The following is a 20,820-nucleotide window of genomic DNA, read 5'->3' on the forward strand; positions in this document are numbered from 1 at the left end:
TAAGGCTTCTTCAGTGGAAGGAAAGCTCGCCTCATTTCAGTTTACTTTCTTAGTACATCACCTTTCAAGTCAGAGAACAAAAAGTCATGAGAATGTGGAGCTTTTGTGGCAAGTTCAGCAAATGTTTGACAGAAGAGGGGGGGAGTGGATACATGGAACCTCCTCCTAGAGAAAGTGGTAGAGGTTAAAATAGCGGGTTTTAAGAGGGCATGGGATAAGCACAGAGAACGGTTAACTACATAAAACAAAGAGATAGCAAAAGTACCACTTACACAGTAACATAATAGATGACAGCAGAAAAAGACCTGCACGGTCCATCCAGTCTGCCCAACAAGACAAACTCATATGTGCTACTCTTTGTGTATACCTTACCTTGATTTGTATCTGTCTCTTTCAGGGCACAGACCGTAGAAGTCTGCCCAGCACTAGCCCCGCCTCCCAACCACCAGCCCCGCCTCCCCCCACCGGCTCTGCCACCCAATCTCGGCTACTTACCGGTATGCATTTTAAGTGTAATACTGGGATAATCCAACGAAAGTCGAGGTTGCCATAATGAATGGCAAAGTGAATAATACGAATCATTAGGCAACCTAGCAGAAACTCAAGTGCTCACATAGCCTGAATGAGACTGGAAGGCTATACAGAGAACTAGGAGGCTGGATGTTCTGGCAAAAGACAGGCTAGTATTGGTGATATTCATATTATTGGAAAGCTTTGTTGTAAGAAGGTACGAGGAGATATTGCATGATATCTGCCCAAGATATCTGCCCTAACAGAAGTATATTACATGTCACCACGCACTATGGCTGGCAGCAGGAACTGACAAGGCATAGAGAAGGGTATTCCATACAGAGTGGCAGGTACAACTCTACCCACCTTATTGGGTAGACTAGATGGACCATACAGGTCTTTATCTGCTGTCATTGACTATGTCACTGTGGCACCCTCAGTGTGGGCACGAATAACGGGGCAGACTGAACGGTCCAGTTAGCTTTCTCTATTTTCTTATTTGATATACTGCCCTTAAAGCCTGTGGTGTAACATAGCGGTTTTCAACAAAATTAAAGTTGAGAAGAGGGAGAAGGTTCAATGGAAAGGAGACATAGGAAAAAAGAAAACGGAAGGGGGGAGGAGATCATAGGACGGTGACAGGAGTGAGATAGGAATAGTATGGCAGGTCCCAGGTGCACTGATCACTGCATTGGAGTTCAGTCTTTGGCACCCATCCTGGAAAGGGATCTCCAAATGACAGAAAAAGGTATAGACGACTACAGAAAAGAGCAACCAAGCTAAGGAAGGGTTCTCTTGTGCTGAAAGATCTTCCAAACAGGGTCTATTTACAACATTAAAAAAAAAGGAAACAAAAAACACTATTTAAGAGGAGATCTAATTTCACTGTACAAGGGCACTTCTTATACTGAAACACCTGCAATTCCTGAAGAACCAGTAATGGCTAAAACATTAAAACTGAAAAATTAAACAGGGAAAGATTTTAGAGGGGCATAAAAGCTGTTGGGGGATGATGATCTGTTTCAATGCGGGGGAGGGGTGTTAGTCTAAAGATTCTGAGCCAATCCCTAGACTTGGGAGTTGGGAAGAACTTCTTTTCACAGAAGCAGACTGATTATGGAGACATAACGGGGTTTTTTTCCCCCCTGCTCGTCACACAGAGAGGTATTGAACAATCAGAAGCTATCTAGATTCAACGGACCTCTAGATTTTCAACCAAATCCTTCAAATGATTTTTAAACTATAAAATACTTTGCGTGCCAAAGTTGGCCAAAGTTCCCCCTAAAACCAGGATATTATATAATCACAAAACATTACACGCTATGATTCAATAAACAACACTCTTTAATTATAGCAGGAGCTATTTGGGGATTTAATCTATGTAGGCAGGAATAGGGATGGACTGTCCTTTAGAATGACATGGGAAAATGTCAGTTACGTATCCCGTGCGGTTGCATGTCATTAAATGAAAATGAGCAGAAAAACATACGACATTTTGTGTTTTTTCATCTGCCAATAATTGTGTCCTGTTTGCAAAGGGGAACACACTCTCATTCAGAAAATGTGCATTGTTTCTGAAAGAGGAAACGCTATTTCAAAAGAGTACTCATTCTTAACGACATTGTTCCCGGAATGCAAATGAAGACCAACCAAGATACAACACACAATGCTGCAAACAACACAGGAAACTAAATGAAACAAAAATTGGGGGGGCTCCCATCCCTAATCTGGATACGTGCTTGAGATGCTGCTTGCCATGTTCAGTCAAATGAGACACCTGGGGCCTTCGACATGGTCCATCACTGCTAACTGCTGTTTTGACATTTTTTTTGACTACTCTGAATCACCTTTAGCTGTTGCATTTCCTTTTCCAAATGGCCTGCTCTCATATTTTGCCAGTAGGAACGCATCACCTTGACTTCATAGAAATCAAGGTGTATGTGCAGTCGGGAGGGGGGGGGGGGGGGGGGGAGGGAAGTTAGGAAGAGAGGTACGCATTGCAGTTGTCTGCCTTGCTTCGCCTTCTCCAAGTCTTACTCTGAACGCCTTGGGTGTTGACTGTGGTGTCACGGCAACCAGAGATTTAAGTTAGAAGACTGGGCATACAGAGGTATAAAGCACATGCACCAGGTCCTTCCTTGAAAAAGCCTACGAGGTGAAACGGATGGTGAAATTTATGTATTTATTTGTTACATTTGTACCCCACATTTTCCCACCTATTTGCAGTGTTATATGCTATAAGGCAAATATATGAAAGAAAGACAAAGTTAAAATAAAAAAATGGAAGTTTTTAGGCTGTGACGAGCTAACATCCAGCGAGTCATAAAAAAACATATTAATGACCGAGGACACACAGAGGGTTTTTTCCTCCAAAAAAAATTAGAACTGAAAAAACTGCAAAGTCAAACAATTTGTAAATTGAATTTGGGAAAGCAGACGTTACCATAATTTAGTCACCACGTACATGTTTATGAACTAGAGTTTGTAGACAAGGTCTGGATTAGCTACCCATACCAGGAAGGAGGGAGAGGGGGAGGAAGTTATAGTATTCAGAGGCAAGGATAGTTATCTATTGGTACATCGGTCTCATTTCAGTTCTATCTGTGCACAGGACCAGTTTTGAAGGGTCAGGAAAGCAGCAGGCCTGCCAACTTACCCAGTTCCAGTAGGGCCATTTTAGGCTAATTCTGGATTTCCGATAACTCTATCCCGATTCATTACGGGCCTGGCGGCAATGGTTCAATGGGCACAACCAGGAACCACAGATATCACAATGTTCAAATTTAGGACCGGCCTCATATGCCCATCCTATAACTAGGTGCAGGGCTTTTTTTGAGGGGGTACTTGGGGGTACTGAGTACCGGCACCTTTTCCATTGTCTGCTAAAATTGACCCATGGACCTCAAGTTTTAATGAAAGAGCTCAGGCTCTACACACCAATTCTGCATTGTCATAGATTCTGTAACTGGTTGCAGGGGGGCCTGGCTCGTGGGGAGGGTCCCTCAGTGATTACCCCCACCCCTGAAGGGTGGCCTAGCATTTGAGTACCGGCACCTTTTTCACTAGAAAAAGTGCACTGACTAGGTGAGTTGACAGGCCTGGAGTATGGAAAATGTCCCGGACTAGAGTGCCACCACAGGACCCCTGTCACTTAAAGCCCTGTTTGGGCCTTGTCAGTGTTACTGAGCAGTGTGTGCTCCTCTAGATGCAGAGATATTAAAAAGCTAGCTATTTCGCATGGTTATCGATTCAGCATCTTTTTGCATGCTTTATTTGAAACATTAAGGCTCCTTAACGATTTTTAATTGACTGTGCCATTAATTTTATTTTTTGTTCATTAAGAGTATATGTCAGTGCTTGCACCAGGCCCATCTGAGAAGGTTTAAGTGTCTCATATCCACTAACACTGGGGTCTGTTGCTACTGCAAACAGACACATCTAGGCTTCTAGACTATGCTGACCACCACAGACCTCCCTCTGCTTCAGCATCTCTTCCCATCCTATGGCATGATGCAGAACTGTAGAACACCAATATGTGGTTGGCAGAAGAGAAGAGAGATAAGGCTGTGCCAAGACTGACCCCCCTGGTGGACAATTTGTTAGAATGTAAACACAGAGAAAAGTTTTTATTATACAGTTACTGAGTGACATTTCATGTCATGCTCCAAAGGTAAGGAAGTCACTGGCAGGAGGGGATGCCTAGAAGTTGGAATAGCAGATGATGAACATCTAGAAAGCTTTCAGGAGACCTTACATCATATGATGAGCTACTTTAGTGCAGACTTTAAGTGAAAACAGCAGAAGTTGCTGTTCTCATCCAATGTGGATTCTGTCACAGTTGGGGAAGGCGAGCCTGTGATAAGATTGGTTGTACCTGTGCAGCATACGTGGCACGCAGGCCCTCATTGACAGTTGCTGATGGAACCACCTGGCAGAGTCCAGAAGATGGAGATAGCAGGACCTGACTCGGACAGGCATTTGTCTAGAGGCTGGCTCTTAAAAGTGCTCTTGGGGCTGGAAGCAGGAACTGGCCAAGCAACAAATACTGGAGAAGCACAACGCTGGAAGCCAGTTGCCGAAGCACTGGAGGAGTGTAGAGCACTTCCTTATATCCCTAGCCAGGAAGTGAGGTAATTTGTCAGCGCCCCATCTTGGGCTATAAAAGGGAAGTACAGCAACCAGGAAGTAAACACTCACAAGACTCTTAGGCAGGGCCTGTTGCAGCTTCCTGAGCCAGGTGAGGAGCATGATAGATTTATTAGGGCACATTTGGTTCATTAGCATACAAAAAAATTCGGGGTGTCAATATTCAGAGTGTGGTTTCAGTTAACTACACTGAGCAGGCCAGGAGCAAATACTCAGCACTGAATATCTGTTAGCTCCAGTTAGCTCTAGGGCAGCCCAGGGGTGAGCTCCAAGTTATCTGGACACCACTGATAGTCAATGGTGGTACCTAGACAGCTACCTGGTTCCCTTAAAACAGCATAAATGACTTTTTCTTTCTTAAGTTAACCAAGTAGTTATCCGGGTGCTGACAACGAGCATCAGTGGTAACCAGATAACTTCTGGTGGCTGCCCCTGACCCAAATATTAAGAATCAGCACCATGTGTAATTCAGTCAGCAGCATGCTGGGACTGGAACCACACAGAGTTTGGGCAGCGCTCATGTTGCACAGGGTTGGAAGGATAAGGGGCAGAGAAATGATCTTGTGGATTTAAAAAAAAAAAACCCTCTAAATGAGCCATGTAGAGGCTTTTTTTTTTTTAATAATTCCAGAAGAAAATCAATTCTCTACCCCTTATCCCCCCACCCCATGCATGTCTGTAACACGAGCGCAAAGCTCCAAGGACAGCATGTCCAAACTCTGTGTGGTTCCAATCCCAGGCAGTTAGACAAAGCTGTTGGCTATGCATAAGCTCCCAGCTAAAAAGGATCTGTACAATTCAGCTGTTTAAAATAGTCATTTCCCCCCCCCCCCCCCCCCCCCCCAAAAACAAAACATAAGAAAATAAGTGCTTCTTTCAGCTTTTATGACAATAAACTTGCTACAGATATATCCCTGGCTCTGGAACATGTATTTTTCCCCCTGTTATCTTAAACCACATGGCATAATTTGCTAACCATGCTGTGTTGTACTTTTTATATTGCCTTCCTTATTGTGTTCTACAGACAGGACAGTACGAGTCAGAGCAGACACTGTAAAAAGTCTGCAGTATGACCTGGGCCCCATGTCAGAATCCTTTTATGCCCAGCCAAGCCTGTGCATTCTCGCAAAAGGCTCCAAAGGTTTCCACTTGAGGTCCACAACCAAAGCGTCACAAAGTCGTAGGAGCTACCTCAACATCAAATGACCTCTATGCTTACATGTCTGGAGATGCTGCCAGTTTTACTGCTCTAAATACATTTAAATTGCATGATTGCAATAATTTAAGCACTGCGGACTTGCTGTCCCGCAGCACACCGATGGCTTTCATAACTGGGCGATTACCAAGGGGCTTTATCTCATGACCCAAAGCAGAAGTCCATTTACCAGCCAGATACACTTTTATGGTTGAAAAGGCAAAAGGAAAGAAATCTGAAAGGTGATCATCGTATGGTATGGTTCAATATTAAATCAATTCCAGTGACCTCTACTCTACTTATCGTGTGGTGTCTAATTGTGTATTATAGGAGGAAAAACCTCAAACCCAGGCACATACTCCTTTTGTTGACTCCAACCTTAGGGAGCACTGCCTGATCATCACTGGCTAAAAAACATCCTCTATCAATATATCCCTCAATGCCTTTAATAGAATTTTTGTAATGAGTTTTTTTTTTTATGAGGGTTACTTATCTCACTGCCGTTTAACAACTGTGCAGTCATGCAGTCATTCAGTCTTCTTAACCCTGTCCACGGCCCGACTTCGGCCCAAGTTTCGCCTCTTCCATCAGGGTCCGTGGGATTTACGCGACTGATTCTCAACCGTTATGTCTGTAAGAAAATATCAGAATGACACCACCCATTTTACTAAGATACTAAGTTTTGACCACGGGGAAGAGGTATCTTAGTAAAATGGGTGGTGTCACCCTCCTCCACTGAAAGAATTGGTCATTTAACCCTACCCTCTGACTTCTACCCATCAACCAATTCCTAATCCACATCAGAACATTGCTGTCATGGTTGGGGAAGGTGAGCCCTTGGACCATAATGAGGTTGGCTCTATCATAGCCCTCACCTATGGCTGCTATTGGGACCACCTGGCAGAGTCTAGAAGCTGAAGAAGGCAGGACATGACTCAGACAGGCAGAAGCTAGGACTAGGCAGTGCCTTGCAGACTGGCTGGAACACAACTGGGTTTGTCTAGAGATTGGCTGTAAAAAGAGCCCTTGGGGGCTGGCCTGACAGAGTGGAGACCAGGGAGTAGCTGTACCAGGCAGGACTGGAAGACTGGAACAGGTAGGGCTGGAATCAGGAAGTGGCCAGGCAACCAATACTGGAGAGGCACAACTCTGGAAGCCTGCTGCCAAAACACTTAGAGAATTCGAGAGCACTTCCTTATATATCCCTAGTCAGGAAGTGAGATCACCTGTCCATGCCCCATCTAGGGCTATAAAAGGGAAGTGCAGCAAACAGGAAGTAAATACTTACAAGACTCTTAGGCATGGCATGCTGCAGGACTCTAGTGGCTTCCTGAACCAGGTGAGGGGCGTGACAATTGCCTTCTATCCCATTGGTTTTAATTCTCAGGAGACTCTCATGAGGGACTTTGTCAAATGCTTTCTGAAAATCTAGATACACTACATCAACCGGCTCACCTTTCTCCACATATTCATTCATGCATTCAAAGAAATGAAGCAAATTGGTTAGGTAAGACTTCCCTTGGCTGAACCCATGTCCCATTAAGCCATGTTTGTCTATGTGTTCAGTGATTTTATTCTTTATAATATTTTCCACTATTTTGCCCAGGACTGAAGTCAGGCTTGCCAGTCTAATTTCCTGGATCATCCCTAGATTCCTTTTTAAAAATAGGCGTTACATTGGCCACCCTCCAATCTTCAGGTACTGCACATGATTTTAACGACAGCTTTCAGATCACTAACATCATAGTAACGTAGAGGCATATTTTCAAAGCACTTTGGGAGGCTAAGTTCCATAGGTTTCTATGGAACTTTGGGAGGCTAAGTGCTTTGAAAATGAGCCTCATAGTAACATAGTAGATGACGGCAGAAAAAGACCTGCACGGTCCATCCAGTCTGCCCAACAAGATAAACTCATATGTGCTACTTTTTGTGTATACCCTACTTTGATTTGTACCTGTCTCTTCAAGGCACAGACCGTATAAGTCTGCCAAGCACTATCCCCGCCTCCCAACCACCGGCTCTGGCACAGACCGTATAAGTCTGCCCAGCACTATCCCAAACTATATTGTGTGATGATCGCTATTGCCTAAGTGGGCACCCACCCACATTTGTGAACACTAGATCCACCCCTTCCCTTGTGGGTTCCACCACCATTTGTCTGAGCAAAGTACTTTGAAAGGCATCCGCAATCTCTCTGCTTCTTTCTGATTCTGCTGATAGGACGTTCCAATCCACATCAGGCAAGTTGAAATCTCCTGGCAGCATCACCTCCCCTTTCATTCCAAGTAACATCAGATCTGCAATTTCATATTTGAGTTGTTTCAGTACACTGGGGTGTATACCATCCTGTCCAGGTGATTTGCTACTCTTTAATTTGTCGATTTGGCTCAGTACATCTTCCAGGTTCACTGAGAGTACTTTCAGTTCCTCTGCATCGTCACCCTTTAAAATCATCTCTGGTGCAGGTAGATCTCTTGCATCTTCTTCAGTAAAGACCATGGCAAAGAATTCATTCCGTTTCTCTGCTATCACCTTGTCCTCCCTAAGCGCACCTTTTACTCCTTGATGATCTAATGGTCTCACGGATTCCCTCACAGGTTTTCTACTTCTGATGTACCTGAAAAATTCATTACTATGAGTTTCTGCTTCCGAGGCAAGTTTCTCTTTGTATTCACTTTTGGCCTTCTTTATCAATGCTTCGCATCTAACTTGCCACTGCTTATGTTGCTTCTTGTTTTCTTCATTCACATCTTTTTTTCCATATTCTGAAACATATTCTTTTGGCTCTAATAGCCTCTTTCACTTCTCCCTTTAACCATATTGACTGCCGTTTGCTCTTCTTTCCACCTTTATTAATACGTGAAATACATCTAGTCTGGGCTTTCAAAATGGTATTTTTAAACAACATCTATGCCTGATTTAACGTCCTAATCTTTGCAGCTGAGCCTTTCAGCTCTTTTTTTTTTAATTATTTTCCTCATTTTATCATAGTTACTCTTTCAAAAATTAAATGCTGCTAAAGGAGATTTCCTTAGTGACTGCACTCCAGTTGGTAAGTCAAATTCGATCATGTTATGATCAGTGTTTCCCAGCGAACCCAACACCATTATCCCACTGTGGCTCCTTGTGACCCTGGGCAAATCACAAACCTCCAGTGCCCCAGGTACAAAATAAGTACCTGTATATAATATGTAAACCGCTTTCATTGTAACCACAGAAAGGTGGTATTCCAAATCCCATCCCCTAGGAAGTTGTCGGAAGGGGGGGATTGCAGCTGCATTAGAATGCGGGCCTATGAAGGTAGGCCTTAGTCAGCGCTGTGGTGGCAGTGGACCCGGAGAGGGGGAAAGGTGGCAATGGCAGCTTGCTTCCTATATGACCTTAATATGCAGAACTATATTCCAGTCTCCCCCGCCACACCAAAAGAAATATCAAGCTGATTTCACTTATTACCCACTGCACTTCCCACTCACATCCTTCAGTCCAACAGCCAGTCACATCACCTCTCCGTTTACTGCAGCTGTAACACTGCAAACTGGCAGCACCACGTCTGCAGCTTAAAATATCTCAACGGTGGAAAATATGCATTATTTGTGGTAATTAGATGTAACCTTATATTACCTCCGTTTGAAACACAGACCAATGAATAGAATAGATCTGTTTCCTGCATGTAAAGAGTGGGATGAAACACAGAGGTAACAGTCAGTAACCCATAATGCACAGTGAGAACATGATCATAGAAACAATTTCTCCATCTAAGGCTCTGCCATACAGAACCAGGCAGAACAAAGCGATCTCTTGGATGAGAAGGCCGCTGTCCGACTCTCTCCCCCAACAGGACAAGGAAACACCCTGAGCCACTCAAAATACAAAGACAACGACCCTTATTAAATCATGAGCAAGCCACCTCCAGCCTAAAAACCAGTAGAGCTGCCCCACCCCTCCAGACCACATCAGCAGAGAACCAGTCCAGAATATATAGGCAGCAGCAACGATTGAGCAAGTCAACAATCTTTATAATTATTCCATGCAGCTCATGTTTTATGTTAGGTATTGCATCACCGCCCCTGGTTGTCTTTTCCAGTCTCTCAATCATCTCTCCTGTTTAAGATGAATGCTTCCAGCAAGCAAAGGAAATCAGAAGGTCTCTATCTGCCACCTCCCTCCCCAAAGCATAGAACGGAATCCCCTCCCCTCTCTACTTGGGACTGGCGTTTTAAATAAGACACAGATCTACAGGTTTGCTGTGCAAGCTAAACTAGTCCGCTTCGTTTGGGAAATGTTCTTTGGCCAAGTGACACATCACATACTGCAAATTTTTTCAGATATGGAGGCAGGGAAACCCCATCCCCCATCATCAGGGGAAAAAAATCTCACTCTCTCCCCAGAGAAGCCAAAATGTTGCAAGGATTTAAAAGCGTGGGGGGGGGGGGGGGGAGGAGACTGCTATTTTCAAGCTGACTCTAGGCAGGTCCGGTCCTAGGGTCTCTGGCGCCCCCCTGCAGACTATGTTGGCACGCCCCCCCCCATCATCTTTCTCTCTTCTCCCACCCTGCCCCTGTCCAGCGATTCTCCTTCGCCCCCATCCCCCTCCCATTTATGGCCACCTGCCCGCACTCTTCTGCCCCCCCTTTTTCTTCTTGCCACCCTGCGTGGTTTAAGTCTTTTTTAATTTACCTCCGTCCCAGCGGCTGCGTCATTTCAAAGCCCTGCCTGTCTCTAGGCTTCCTTCCCTTGGTGAGTTCATTCCCTCAGAGTCCTGCCCTTGAGGAAATGACATCAGAAGGCGGGACTCTGCGGAACGAACTCTCGAAGGGAGGGAAGGCTAGAGACGGGCAGGGCTTTCAAGTGACGCGACTGCTGGGACGGAGGTAAATTAAAGATTTAAACCCCCAAGAGCGCCGCAGCGGCGCCCTTGAAGGCAAGCGCCCCCCTGCAGTGCTTACCCCGCTTACTAGGTTTGACCGGCCCTGACTCTAGGCACCCTTCCTCCTAGAGGTAGCCTGGGTTCTCACCTGCCATGGATTATAGCCTTCAGTTAACTCTCCCTGTTCATCTGCCATCACTTCCTACCCAAAGACAGGGGCAGGGAGAGGTCCTTTTCCATTTAGCTGAGGTTTAAACAGTGAAATTTCCAGCCACCAAAGTATAGGAAATAAAAGAACGAGGAAAAGTTAAAAAGGAGGACCATCAAGAAAAAAAAATAATAAAGCAGGACAGAAGTCTAGGTACCACAAAGAAGAAATAAGAAAATATGACAGCAGAAATGATATTATATAAAAGTGGCAACATGCTTCAAACTCTATAGGATAAGCCAATGGAACATATACGTCCTCTGAGCAGAGGTTAAGTAACACGGGGGGGGGGGGGGGGGGGACATTTTCAATACGATGTCTAAATCCAACTTTGGACGTTTTGCGGAAAATGTCCAAAAATCCAGTTGCAAACGTGGTCATTTTTGAACCTGAACAATATCTCCCCCCCCCCCCCCCCAAAAAAAAAAATGGCCATTTGCTAGATGTTGTGCTCAGTGCATCTTTCTTTTGTGACTTTTTTTTTTTTTTTTAAATGTCCGAGGGCAAAATGCACAAAAACAAGCCATCGAAATGTATGGCAGAGCACTGGGGGCACTGCACTGGACTTCACATAAAAGGTCCCAGGTACACATCTCACCGTTCCCCCCCGTATACTGTATGGTGATGAGCCCTCCAAAACCCACCAAAAACCTACTGTACCCAACTGTGCACCTTTACAATAACCCTTATGCCTGCAGGGGTAACCTATATCAGCACGCACATTCATAAATCTTCACTTCCCCAGCTGTAAAGGTCTAAAATATAGAGTAATGCATGCGTCCAGCTTTTCATACCTGAGTTCGCAATTGTGGAATTCTCTACCACTTGGCCTGAAAATCATCAACAACCTAATCAACTTTCGTAAAGCACTGAAGACACATCTCCTTAACATGACATACCATAATGACTCGTAATTAGAACCGTTATTCTCCATCATCTACTTAACGATCGGATTATTTTCTCCCTATATCGTATCGTCTAATTTTATTATATAATCCATGTTCAATGTGTGATACCAATTGTTTGTTTTCCCCTTTTTTTACCTGATTACTCATTATATCATCCATGTTCTATATATATTACCAATTGTATCTGTACTCTGAAATGGCATAAGTCATGCCGGCAAATTGTAAGCCACATTGAGCCTGCAAATAGGTGGGAAAATGTGGGATACAAATGCAACAAATAAATAAATACATGTAGTTACAGTAGGTTTTTGCTGAGTTTTGGAAGGTTCACATGTTCCACCACAAGTGTACTAGTTAGAGTGGGATTTGGGCCTGGGTCCCCTTCTCCACAGTGCACCAACCATTACGCCACTCCAGGGGTCTTCTTGATGTTCGAATAGGACTGGCCATAACATCTGAAGCTGGCATAAAAACTGGTATGTACTCTTTCTTTCACATCTTTGGGGGGTGGGTGGGATGGGGTCAGTGACCACTGGGGGGGGGGTAAAGGGGGTCATGCCTTAATCCCTCCAGTGGTCATCTGGTCATTTACAGCACCTTTTTGTGACTTAGTCATGATAAAAACAGATCTAGACCAAAACATCTAAACTGTAGCCCTGGACATTTTTGTTTTGTTCCATAATGGCAAAAAAATGTCCAGGTGTTAGGAACACCCTAATGCCACGCCACATCCGATTTGGACGTACTGCCGACAAACTGCATAGAAAGACGTCTTAAAACTGCCGCTTTTTTGGACGTTTTTCTGTTTTGAAAATGAGCCCTTTCGTCAAGGTCAGAGTGAGTGGTCGATAGACAATTTAGCTAAGATTGCCAAAATTCATTTCTTAGCCTTCATTTAAGATATATGAATCAGCTCCTCTATAAATAACACACTAAACTGTACTGCTCTGAGACCTTAGAGTCGATTTTAATTAATTCATTTGGCAAAGTACGGAGGGTAAGCCCACCACCCACATGCAGAAAATCCTAACCCCCTCCTTCAGATGGAAGTATTTCTTATTTGAAACCCTGAGGGAGAGCGCCTGACAGGATTTTCCTGGCACATCCACTTTGGGCAACAGATTTCCTTCAAAATTTTCTTGACTGTACCCAGCCTTGCAAAACCCCTTCCCCACCTCTTAGGGAGAGCACCACAACATGAAGATCAGGGAAGGGTGGGGATGTACATCTCTCTCTACCTTCTTCATGACAAATACCAGAATAGTGCATTACAGGCCCACCAGAGGATGCCATGTTAGGGAGAGGGACCCCTGCCCCTCTTGGAAGCATAGCTGCAAAATACCTTAATTGCACGGATCGGGTCGCCCTAGCAGGCTTTTTCTGCATTTAGAACAGATCCAGATCTTGCGGGGTCTCGGACAGAAGAGTACATTTTTCTGGCATTTTGTCTTTCCCTCCCCCCAGGGGTGAAAATAAATGCGATGAAAAAGAAATAGCCAGTAACACTCACCCAGCATCTGGCTGAAGAGCAGCTGCTCCAGGTCGCCCAGGACAGTGACCACCAGCTCGGGGTCCACCTTCAGGAAGGCTTTGCCCCCGTCTTGCGCCGGGGTAGCCGCAGTGGGGGCCGGGGGAGCCCCAGCCTTAGCCTTACTAGTGAGCAGCTCATCGTCGGTGCCGGTACTGGGGCCCTTGCTCAGCGGCTTGACCTCGGCATAGGGGCCCCGGGGGATGCGGCTGGGGGCCAGCGAGTGCTCCGAGCGCGAGAGGGAGCGGGAGAGCGGGGCGGGGGCCGCGGGAGTCCGGCGGGGGGTTCCCGGGGGTCCCAGCTGCAGCTTCTTCTCGGCATCGGTGAGGAAGGAAAGGTTGGACAGGGATTTCTGCTTGCGCAGATTCGAGCCCCCGCTGGCCGCCACCCGAAACACCTTCAGCTCGCCGCTTCTGCGCGGGGGTAGCCCACGACCCTCCGCAGGGGCTTTGGGTAGAGTCTTTAGCGGCTCGGAGCTCTCCTCTCGGCAGCCGCCGCCACCGCCGCTCCGCACCGCCTTCATCCCGCCGCCCGGTGCCGGTACATGGGAAGGAGGGAGGGAGGAGTCGCCGGAACCCGCCGCCCGCACCGAGCAGCAGCAGCAGCCGCCGCTCTACTACTGCAGCAGCGGCGGCCCGAGGACCAGCCCCTGCTCTGACACACACACACACACACACACGGGGAGTGGGAGTGGGAGAGACGACTGACACAGATACAGGGAGAGACCTACACACAGGGGAGAGGGAGATGGAGTGGGAGAGACAGACTGGCACAGATACAGGGAGAGACTGGCAGATAGAGGCAGCTACAAAGAGACCTACATACAGGAGAGAGGGAGATGGAATGGGAGAGACAGACTGGCACAGACACAGGGAGAGGCTGACAGAGAGAGAGACTGACACAGATACAGGGAGAGACTGACAGATAGAGGCAGCTACAGAGAGACCTACATACAGGAGAGAGGGAGATGGAATGGGAGAGACAGACTGGCACAGACACAGGGAGAGACTGGCAGATAGGCAGCTACAAAGAGACCTACATACAGGAGAGAGGGAGATGGAATGGGAGAGACAGACTGGCACAGATACAGGGAGAGACTGACAGATAGAGGCAGTTACAAAGAGACCTACATACAGGAGAGAGGGAGATGGAATGGGAGAGACAGACTGGCACAGACACAGGGAGAGACTGGCAGATAGGCAGCTACAAAGAGACCTACATACAGGAGAGAGGGAGATGGAGTGGGAGAGACAGACTGGCACAGATACAGGGAGAGACTGACACAGATACAGGCAGCTACAGAGAGAGACCTACACACAGGGGACAGGGAGATGGAGTGGGAGAGACAGACTGGCACAGATACAGGGAGAGACTGACGGATAGAGGCAGTTACAAAGAGACCTACATACAGGAGAGAGGGAGATGGAATGGGAGAGACAGACTGGCACAGACACAGGGAGAGACTGGCAGATAGGCAGCTACAAAGAGACCTACATACAGGAGAGAGGGAGATGGAATGGGAGAGACAGACTGGCACAGACACAGGGAGAGGCTGACAGAGAGAGAGACTGACACAGATACAGGGAGAGACTGACACAGATACAGGCAGCTACAGAGAGAGACCTACACACAGGGGACAGGGAGATGGAGTGGGAGAGACAGACTGGCACAGATACAGGGAGAGACTGACACAGATACAGGCAGCTACAGAGAGAGACCTACACACAGGGGAGAGGGAGATGGAGTGGGAGAGACAGACTGGCACAGATACAGGCAGAGACTGACAGATAGAGGCAGCTACAGAGAGACCTACACACAGGACTCCGGAGAGATGGAGTGGGAGAGACAGACTGGCACAGATACAGGCAGAGACTGACAGATAGAGGCAGCTACAAAGAGACCTACATACAGGAGAGAGGGAGATGGAATGGGAGAGACAGACTGGCACAGACACAGGGAGAGGCTGACAGAGAGAGAGACTGACACAGATACAGGGAGAGACTGACAGATAGAGGCAGCTACAGAGAGACCTACACACAGGAGAGAGGGAGATGGAGTGGGAGAGACAGACTGGCACAGATACAGGGAGAGACTGACACAGATACAGGCAGCTACAGAGAGAGACCTACACACAGGGGAGAGGGAGATGGAGTGGGAGAGACAGACTGGCACAGACACAGGGAGAGGCTGACAGAGAGAGAGACTGACACAGATACAGGCAGCTACAGAGAGAGAGACCTACACACAGGGGAGAGGGAGATGGAGTGGGAGAGACAGACTGGCAAAGATACAGGGAGAGTCTGACAGAGAGAGAGAGAGAGAGAGAGAGAGAGGTACAGGCAGCTACAGAGAGACCTACACACAGGAGAGAGGGAGATGAAGTGGGAGTGACAGACTGGCACAGATACAGGGAGAGTCTGTCAGAGAGATATATATATAGAGAGAGAGAGAGACTGACTGACACAGATACAGGCAGCTACAGAGAGAGAGACCTACACACAGGGGAGAGGGAGATGGAGTGGGAGAGACAGACTGACACAGATACAGGCAGCTACAGAGAGAGACCTACACACAGGGGAGAGGGAGATGGAGTGGGAGAGACAGACTGGCACAGACACAGGGAGAGGCTGACAGAGAGAGAGACTGACACAGATACAGGCAGCTACAGAGAGAGACCTACACACAGGGGAGAGGGAGATGGAGTGGGAGAGACAGACTGGCAAAGATACAGGGAGAGTCTGACACAGAGAGAGAGAGAGAGAGAGAGAGGTACAGGCAGCTACAGAGAGACCTACACACAGGAGAGAGGGAGATGAAGTGGGAGTGACAGACTGGCACAGATACAGGGAGAGTCTGTCAGAGAGATATATATATATAGAGAGAGAGAGACTGACTGACACAGATACAGGCAGCTACAGAGAGAGAGACCTACACACAGGGGAGAGGGAGATGGAGTGGGAGAGACAGACTGGCACAGGTACAGGGAGAGGTTGACAGAGAAAGAGAGAGAGAGAGACTGACACAGATACAGGCAGCTACAGAGAGAGACCTACACTCAGGGGAGAGGGAGATGGAGTGGGAGAGACAGACTGGCACAGATACAGGGAGAATCTGAGAGAGAGAGAGAATGGGAGAGACAGATACAGAAAGAGACTGGGAGAGAGATATGGAGAGACAGAGACATACAGAGAGAGGGAGAGACAGCTACAGAACGAGAGGCAGACCTACACACACAAGGAGAGGGAGTGGGAGAGACAAACTGACACAGACACAATCAGCTATAGAGACAGACCTACATACAGCGGAAGTGGGAGAGACACCTACAGAGAGAGGGAGAGACTGCTACCCAGAAAGAAAAAGTGACGTACAGAGAAAGGGAGAAACAACTATATAGTGCAAGAGACTGACAAACACAAAGAGATAGGGAGAGACAGCTACAAAGAGACAGGTACACACAGTGGGAAAGGGAAAAACAGTTACAGAAGGAAAGAAAGAAACTGATACCCAGGAAGAAAGGAGACAGAGAGAGAGAAAAGGGAAGGAAGAGACAATTACATAGCAAGAGACTAACACACATGGACACATGGGGAGAGAGACAGTTACAAAGAGATCGACAAACATAGGAAGAGACAGCTACAGAGAGGACTGAAATACATAGGTAAATGGAGAGGGAGAAAACAGAGAGAGAGGATGACACACAGAAAAAGAGACAGCCAAAGAAAGAGGGGCACATGGGAGGGGGGAGGGAGAGACAGCTACAGAGAGAGAGAGAGAGAGGGAAAGCTACAGAGGGAGATGGAGTGAGAGTCAGCTTCATAGAGAGCTACAGGAAGAGAGACTGACACACATGAGAAACAGCTGCAGAGAAAGGGACTGACACACATGTATAAACACACACACACACACACACACACACACACAGGGAGAGGGAGACAGATACAGAATGAGAGACTGATGTGCACATACATATACATAGAGGGAGAGACAGCTATAGAAAGATTCTGATATACAAGTGCACACAAACACACACAGTTACAGAAAGAGGTTAGTGCATGGATGCACATATATAGTAAGGGTCAGTTACAGAAACAGAGACTGACCCATGTGGGAAAGAACTAGAGAGAGAGTGAGACACACAGTGCCAGCTAGAGAGAGAGAAACTGACACATGCATACATAAGGACAGCCAGAGAGAACAACAGAGAGATACATACACAACATGAGAGAGAGAGATGGAGTGACACACACACAGAAAGACCATTAGAGGAGAGAGAGACACTCAGACACACAGACAGCTAGAAAGAAGAACAGACAGATACATAAAGGGAGGGCAAGATAGACAGGCAGACACAAACAAACACTACACAGCTTGAAAGAGACATAAACACAGGAGAGAGACATACAGACAGTTAAGGAAAGAGACAGATATCCACGGGCATAGCCAGACCTCGGCGGGAGGGGAGTCCAGAGCCTGAGGTGGGGGGTACAGTTTAGCCAGCCTCCCCCAGCCACTGACCCCCCCCCCCCTGACCCTCCCCTGTTGCTGCCGCTGCCACCGCCAGGTACCTTTGCTGGCGGGGGTCCCCACCCCCTGCCAGCCGAAGTCTTCTTCAGCTCCGGTCGACTCCGGCGCCTTCGCTGTTGATCTGTTTCTGACTCCTGACGTCCTCCGTGCACATCCTGTATGTAGCCCTGTGCAGGATGTGCACACAGGACGTCAGGAGTCAGAAACAGATCATCAGTGAAGGCACCGGAGTCGACCTGCGCTGAAGAAGACTTCGGCTGGTGGGGGTTGGTGACCTCCACCAGCAAACGTACCTGGCAGCGGCGGCGATGGGGGAGGGTCAGCGGCGGCGGCAGGGGAGGGTCAGCGGCAGGAGGGAGTCCAAAGTAGAGGGGGCCAGGGCTTAATCTGTGGGGGCCCATGGCCCCATCTAGCTATGCCCCTGATATATACACACAGCTAGAGCAAGAAAAAGAAACACAGCTATAGAGAGATAGACAGACACACACATACAGACAGCCAGAGAGGGAGAGACATGCACAGCATGAGACACACTCACACAGAGACAGGGATAGACACGAGACACACTCAGAAACACAGACAGACACAACTGCCATTGAAATGCTCATGACCCACCCATACCCCTCCCTTAGCCCCACCCCCTTTGGAGTTCCATGTGAGATGAATTATAGAATAGGGGAGCAGAGCAGATTCGCGTGTACCCAGTGATTATTGCCAATTATTGACCAATTAAGCCAATTACGTGCATAACTGACCCCTAGTCTGTAACTGCACGCCATTTACAGTATTTGAGGGATAGTGACAGAGATATACAAAGAGAGACATGTACAGTGAGCCCAAAAATGAGACACACAGTTTGAGAGACAATCGGGCATATTTTCAAAGCACTTAGCCTTCCAAAGTTCCATAGAAGCCTATGGAACTTTAGAAGGCTAAGTGCTTTGAAAATATGCCTCATGAGATCTACATATACCCATCCTGAGAGATAAAAAGGAACATAGCTAAAAGGAGAGACACACACTCAAACAGCACAGAAGAGACAGACCAACAGAGGCACACACAGCTGGAGAGAAAGAGAGAGAGAGAGATATACAGAATCAAGCAGCCAGACAGAGACAAGCTCACACAGAGAGACACACTCAACCAGCCAGAGAAAGACACTCAGAAACACACATTCAATGAAACTCACATACAGGCACTTGTGCAGCCTGGGAAAGAGAGCTCCAAACAGAACTCTTATGGTACCTGATTTATCACTCTGTATCTTCAATACTGCAGAATTTACAACATCCTCCCAATGTTATATGGAGCCCAGTTCACCCTACCTTAGAGTTTCGGGCTCTTCCATTCTCCGTCTGGTATTCTTATGACAATGCAGCAGAAGCTGCAAATACTCACACTGCCCTCTTTAATGAATTAGAATTAAAGTTTTATTCTGCTACAAACCATATCCTGGATCAGTATGGATTACAATATATAAAAAGTGACTAGGCAGCAACTTCATTCTGAATAAACATTAAAATGCCTCATACATGAACTCAGCTAACCCTAAAAGTAGCATCTTAAAATACTTCCAATATTAACTCAGATATGAGGGGAAAGGGACTTGATATGCCACCTTTCTGTGGTTTTGGAACTACATTCAAAGCAGTTTACATAGTATATACAGGTACTTATTTGTACCTGGGGCAATGGAGGGTCAAGTGACTTCCCTAGAGTCACAAGCATCTGCAGTGGGAATCAAACCCAGTTCCCCAGAATCAAGGTCTGCTCCAGTAACCAACAAAACTTCAAATACCATGAAGTCAGTCTTAGTTCAAGAGGAAATAAGTTCCAGCATTGGGCTGATCTGTAGGCAAAACCCACTGCATGCATGGATTCTACTTCACTTTTTTAAGGTGGGAAGTTGTAGAAGGTCATGATCTCTTGACCTAAGCGGGCAGTCAGCCATTCTAACCGCTAACAAACTGTCCAGGTATTCTGGGGCATAACCAGAAAGTATCTCATGCACTAAGGTCAGGTTTGGAAAGCCTGCTCTAAGACTCCCAGACTTTAAAAGGGTAAAAGAGCTTTTCAATAATTGGTCTTTTCTTGTCTTTGACTATCAGAACATGATCAGGACTGTTTCCACTTGCCAAAACGAAACTGCATCGTATAATTAATGCAGGATTTAGCACGCACCTTCAGAACTTTTAGTACAAGAACAGTGTTGGGCAGACTTCTATGGTCTGTGCCCTGAGGACAAATCAAACTCGGGTATACAGTGGTGGAAATAAGTATTTGATCCCTTGCTGATTTTGTAAGTTTGCCCACTGACAAAGACATGAGCAGCCCATAATTGAAGGGTAGGTTATTGGTAACAGTGAGAGATAGCACATCACAAATTAAATCCGGAAAATCACATTGTGGAAAGTATATGAATTTATTTGCATTCTGCAGAGGGAAATAAGTATTTAATCCCTCTGGCAAACAAGACCTAATACTTGGTGGCAAAACCCTTGTTGGCAAGCACAGCGGTCAGACGTCTTCTGTAGTTGATGATGAGGTTTGCACACATGTCAGGAGGAATTTTGGTCCACTCCTCTTTGCAGATCATCTCTAAATCATTAAGAGTTCTGGGCTGTCGCTTGGCAACTCGCAGCTTCAGCTCCCTCCATAAGTTTTCAATGGGATTAAGGTCTGGTGACTGGCTAGGCCACTCCATGACCCTAATGTGCTTCTTCCTGAGCCACTCCTTTGTTGCCTTGGCTGTATGTTTTGGGTCGTCGTGCTGGAAGACCCAGCCACGACCCATTTTTAAGGCCCTGGCGGAGGGAAGGAGGTTGTCACTCAGAATTGTACGGTACATGGCCCCATCCATTCTCCCATTGATGCGGTGAAGTAGTCCTGTGCCCTTAGCAGAGAAACACCCCCAAAACATAACATTTCCACCTC

General features: G+C 46.8%; 1 protein-coding gene across 1 annotated transcript in view; it reads right to left on the bottom strand.

The window, feature by feature from the left end:
- The window catches only part of LOC115482095 (neuron navigator 1-like), an 83,945-nt gene extending 70,060 nt beyond the window's left edge, over positions 1 to 13,885 (bottom strand). The window contains exon 1 of the mRNA XM_030221660.1: positions 13,345 to 13,885. Within this exon, the coding sequence (XP_030077520.1) occupies positions 13,345 to 13,885 (541 nt within the window). The remainder of the gene's footprint in view (positions 1 to 13,344) is intronic.
- Between the last annotated feature and the right edge of the window lie 6,935 nt (positions 13,886 to 20,820).

Source organism: Microcaecilia unicolor, chromosome 12 (assembly GCF_901765095.1).
Source record: "Microcaecilia unicolor chromosome 12, aMicUni1.1, whole genome shotgun sequence".
Classification (NCBI taxonomy): Eukaryota; Metazoa; Chordata; class Amphibia; order Gymnophiona; family Siphonopidae; genus Microcaecilia; species Microcaecilia unicolor.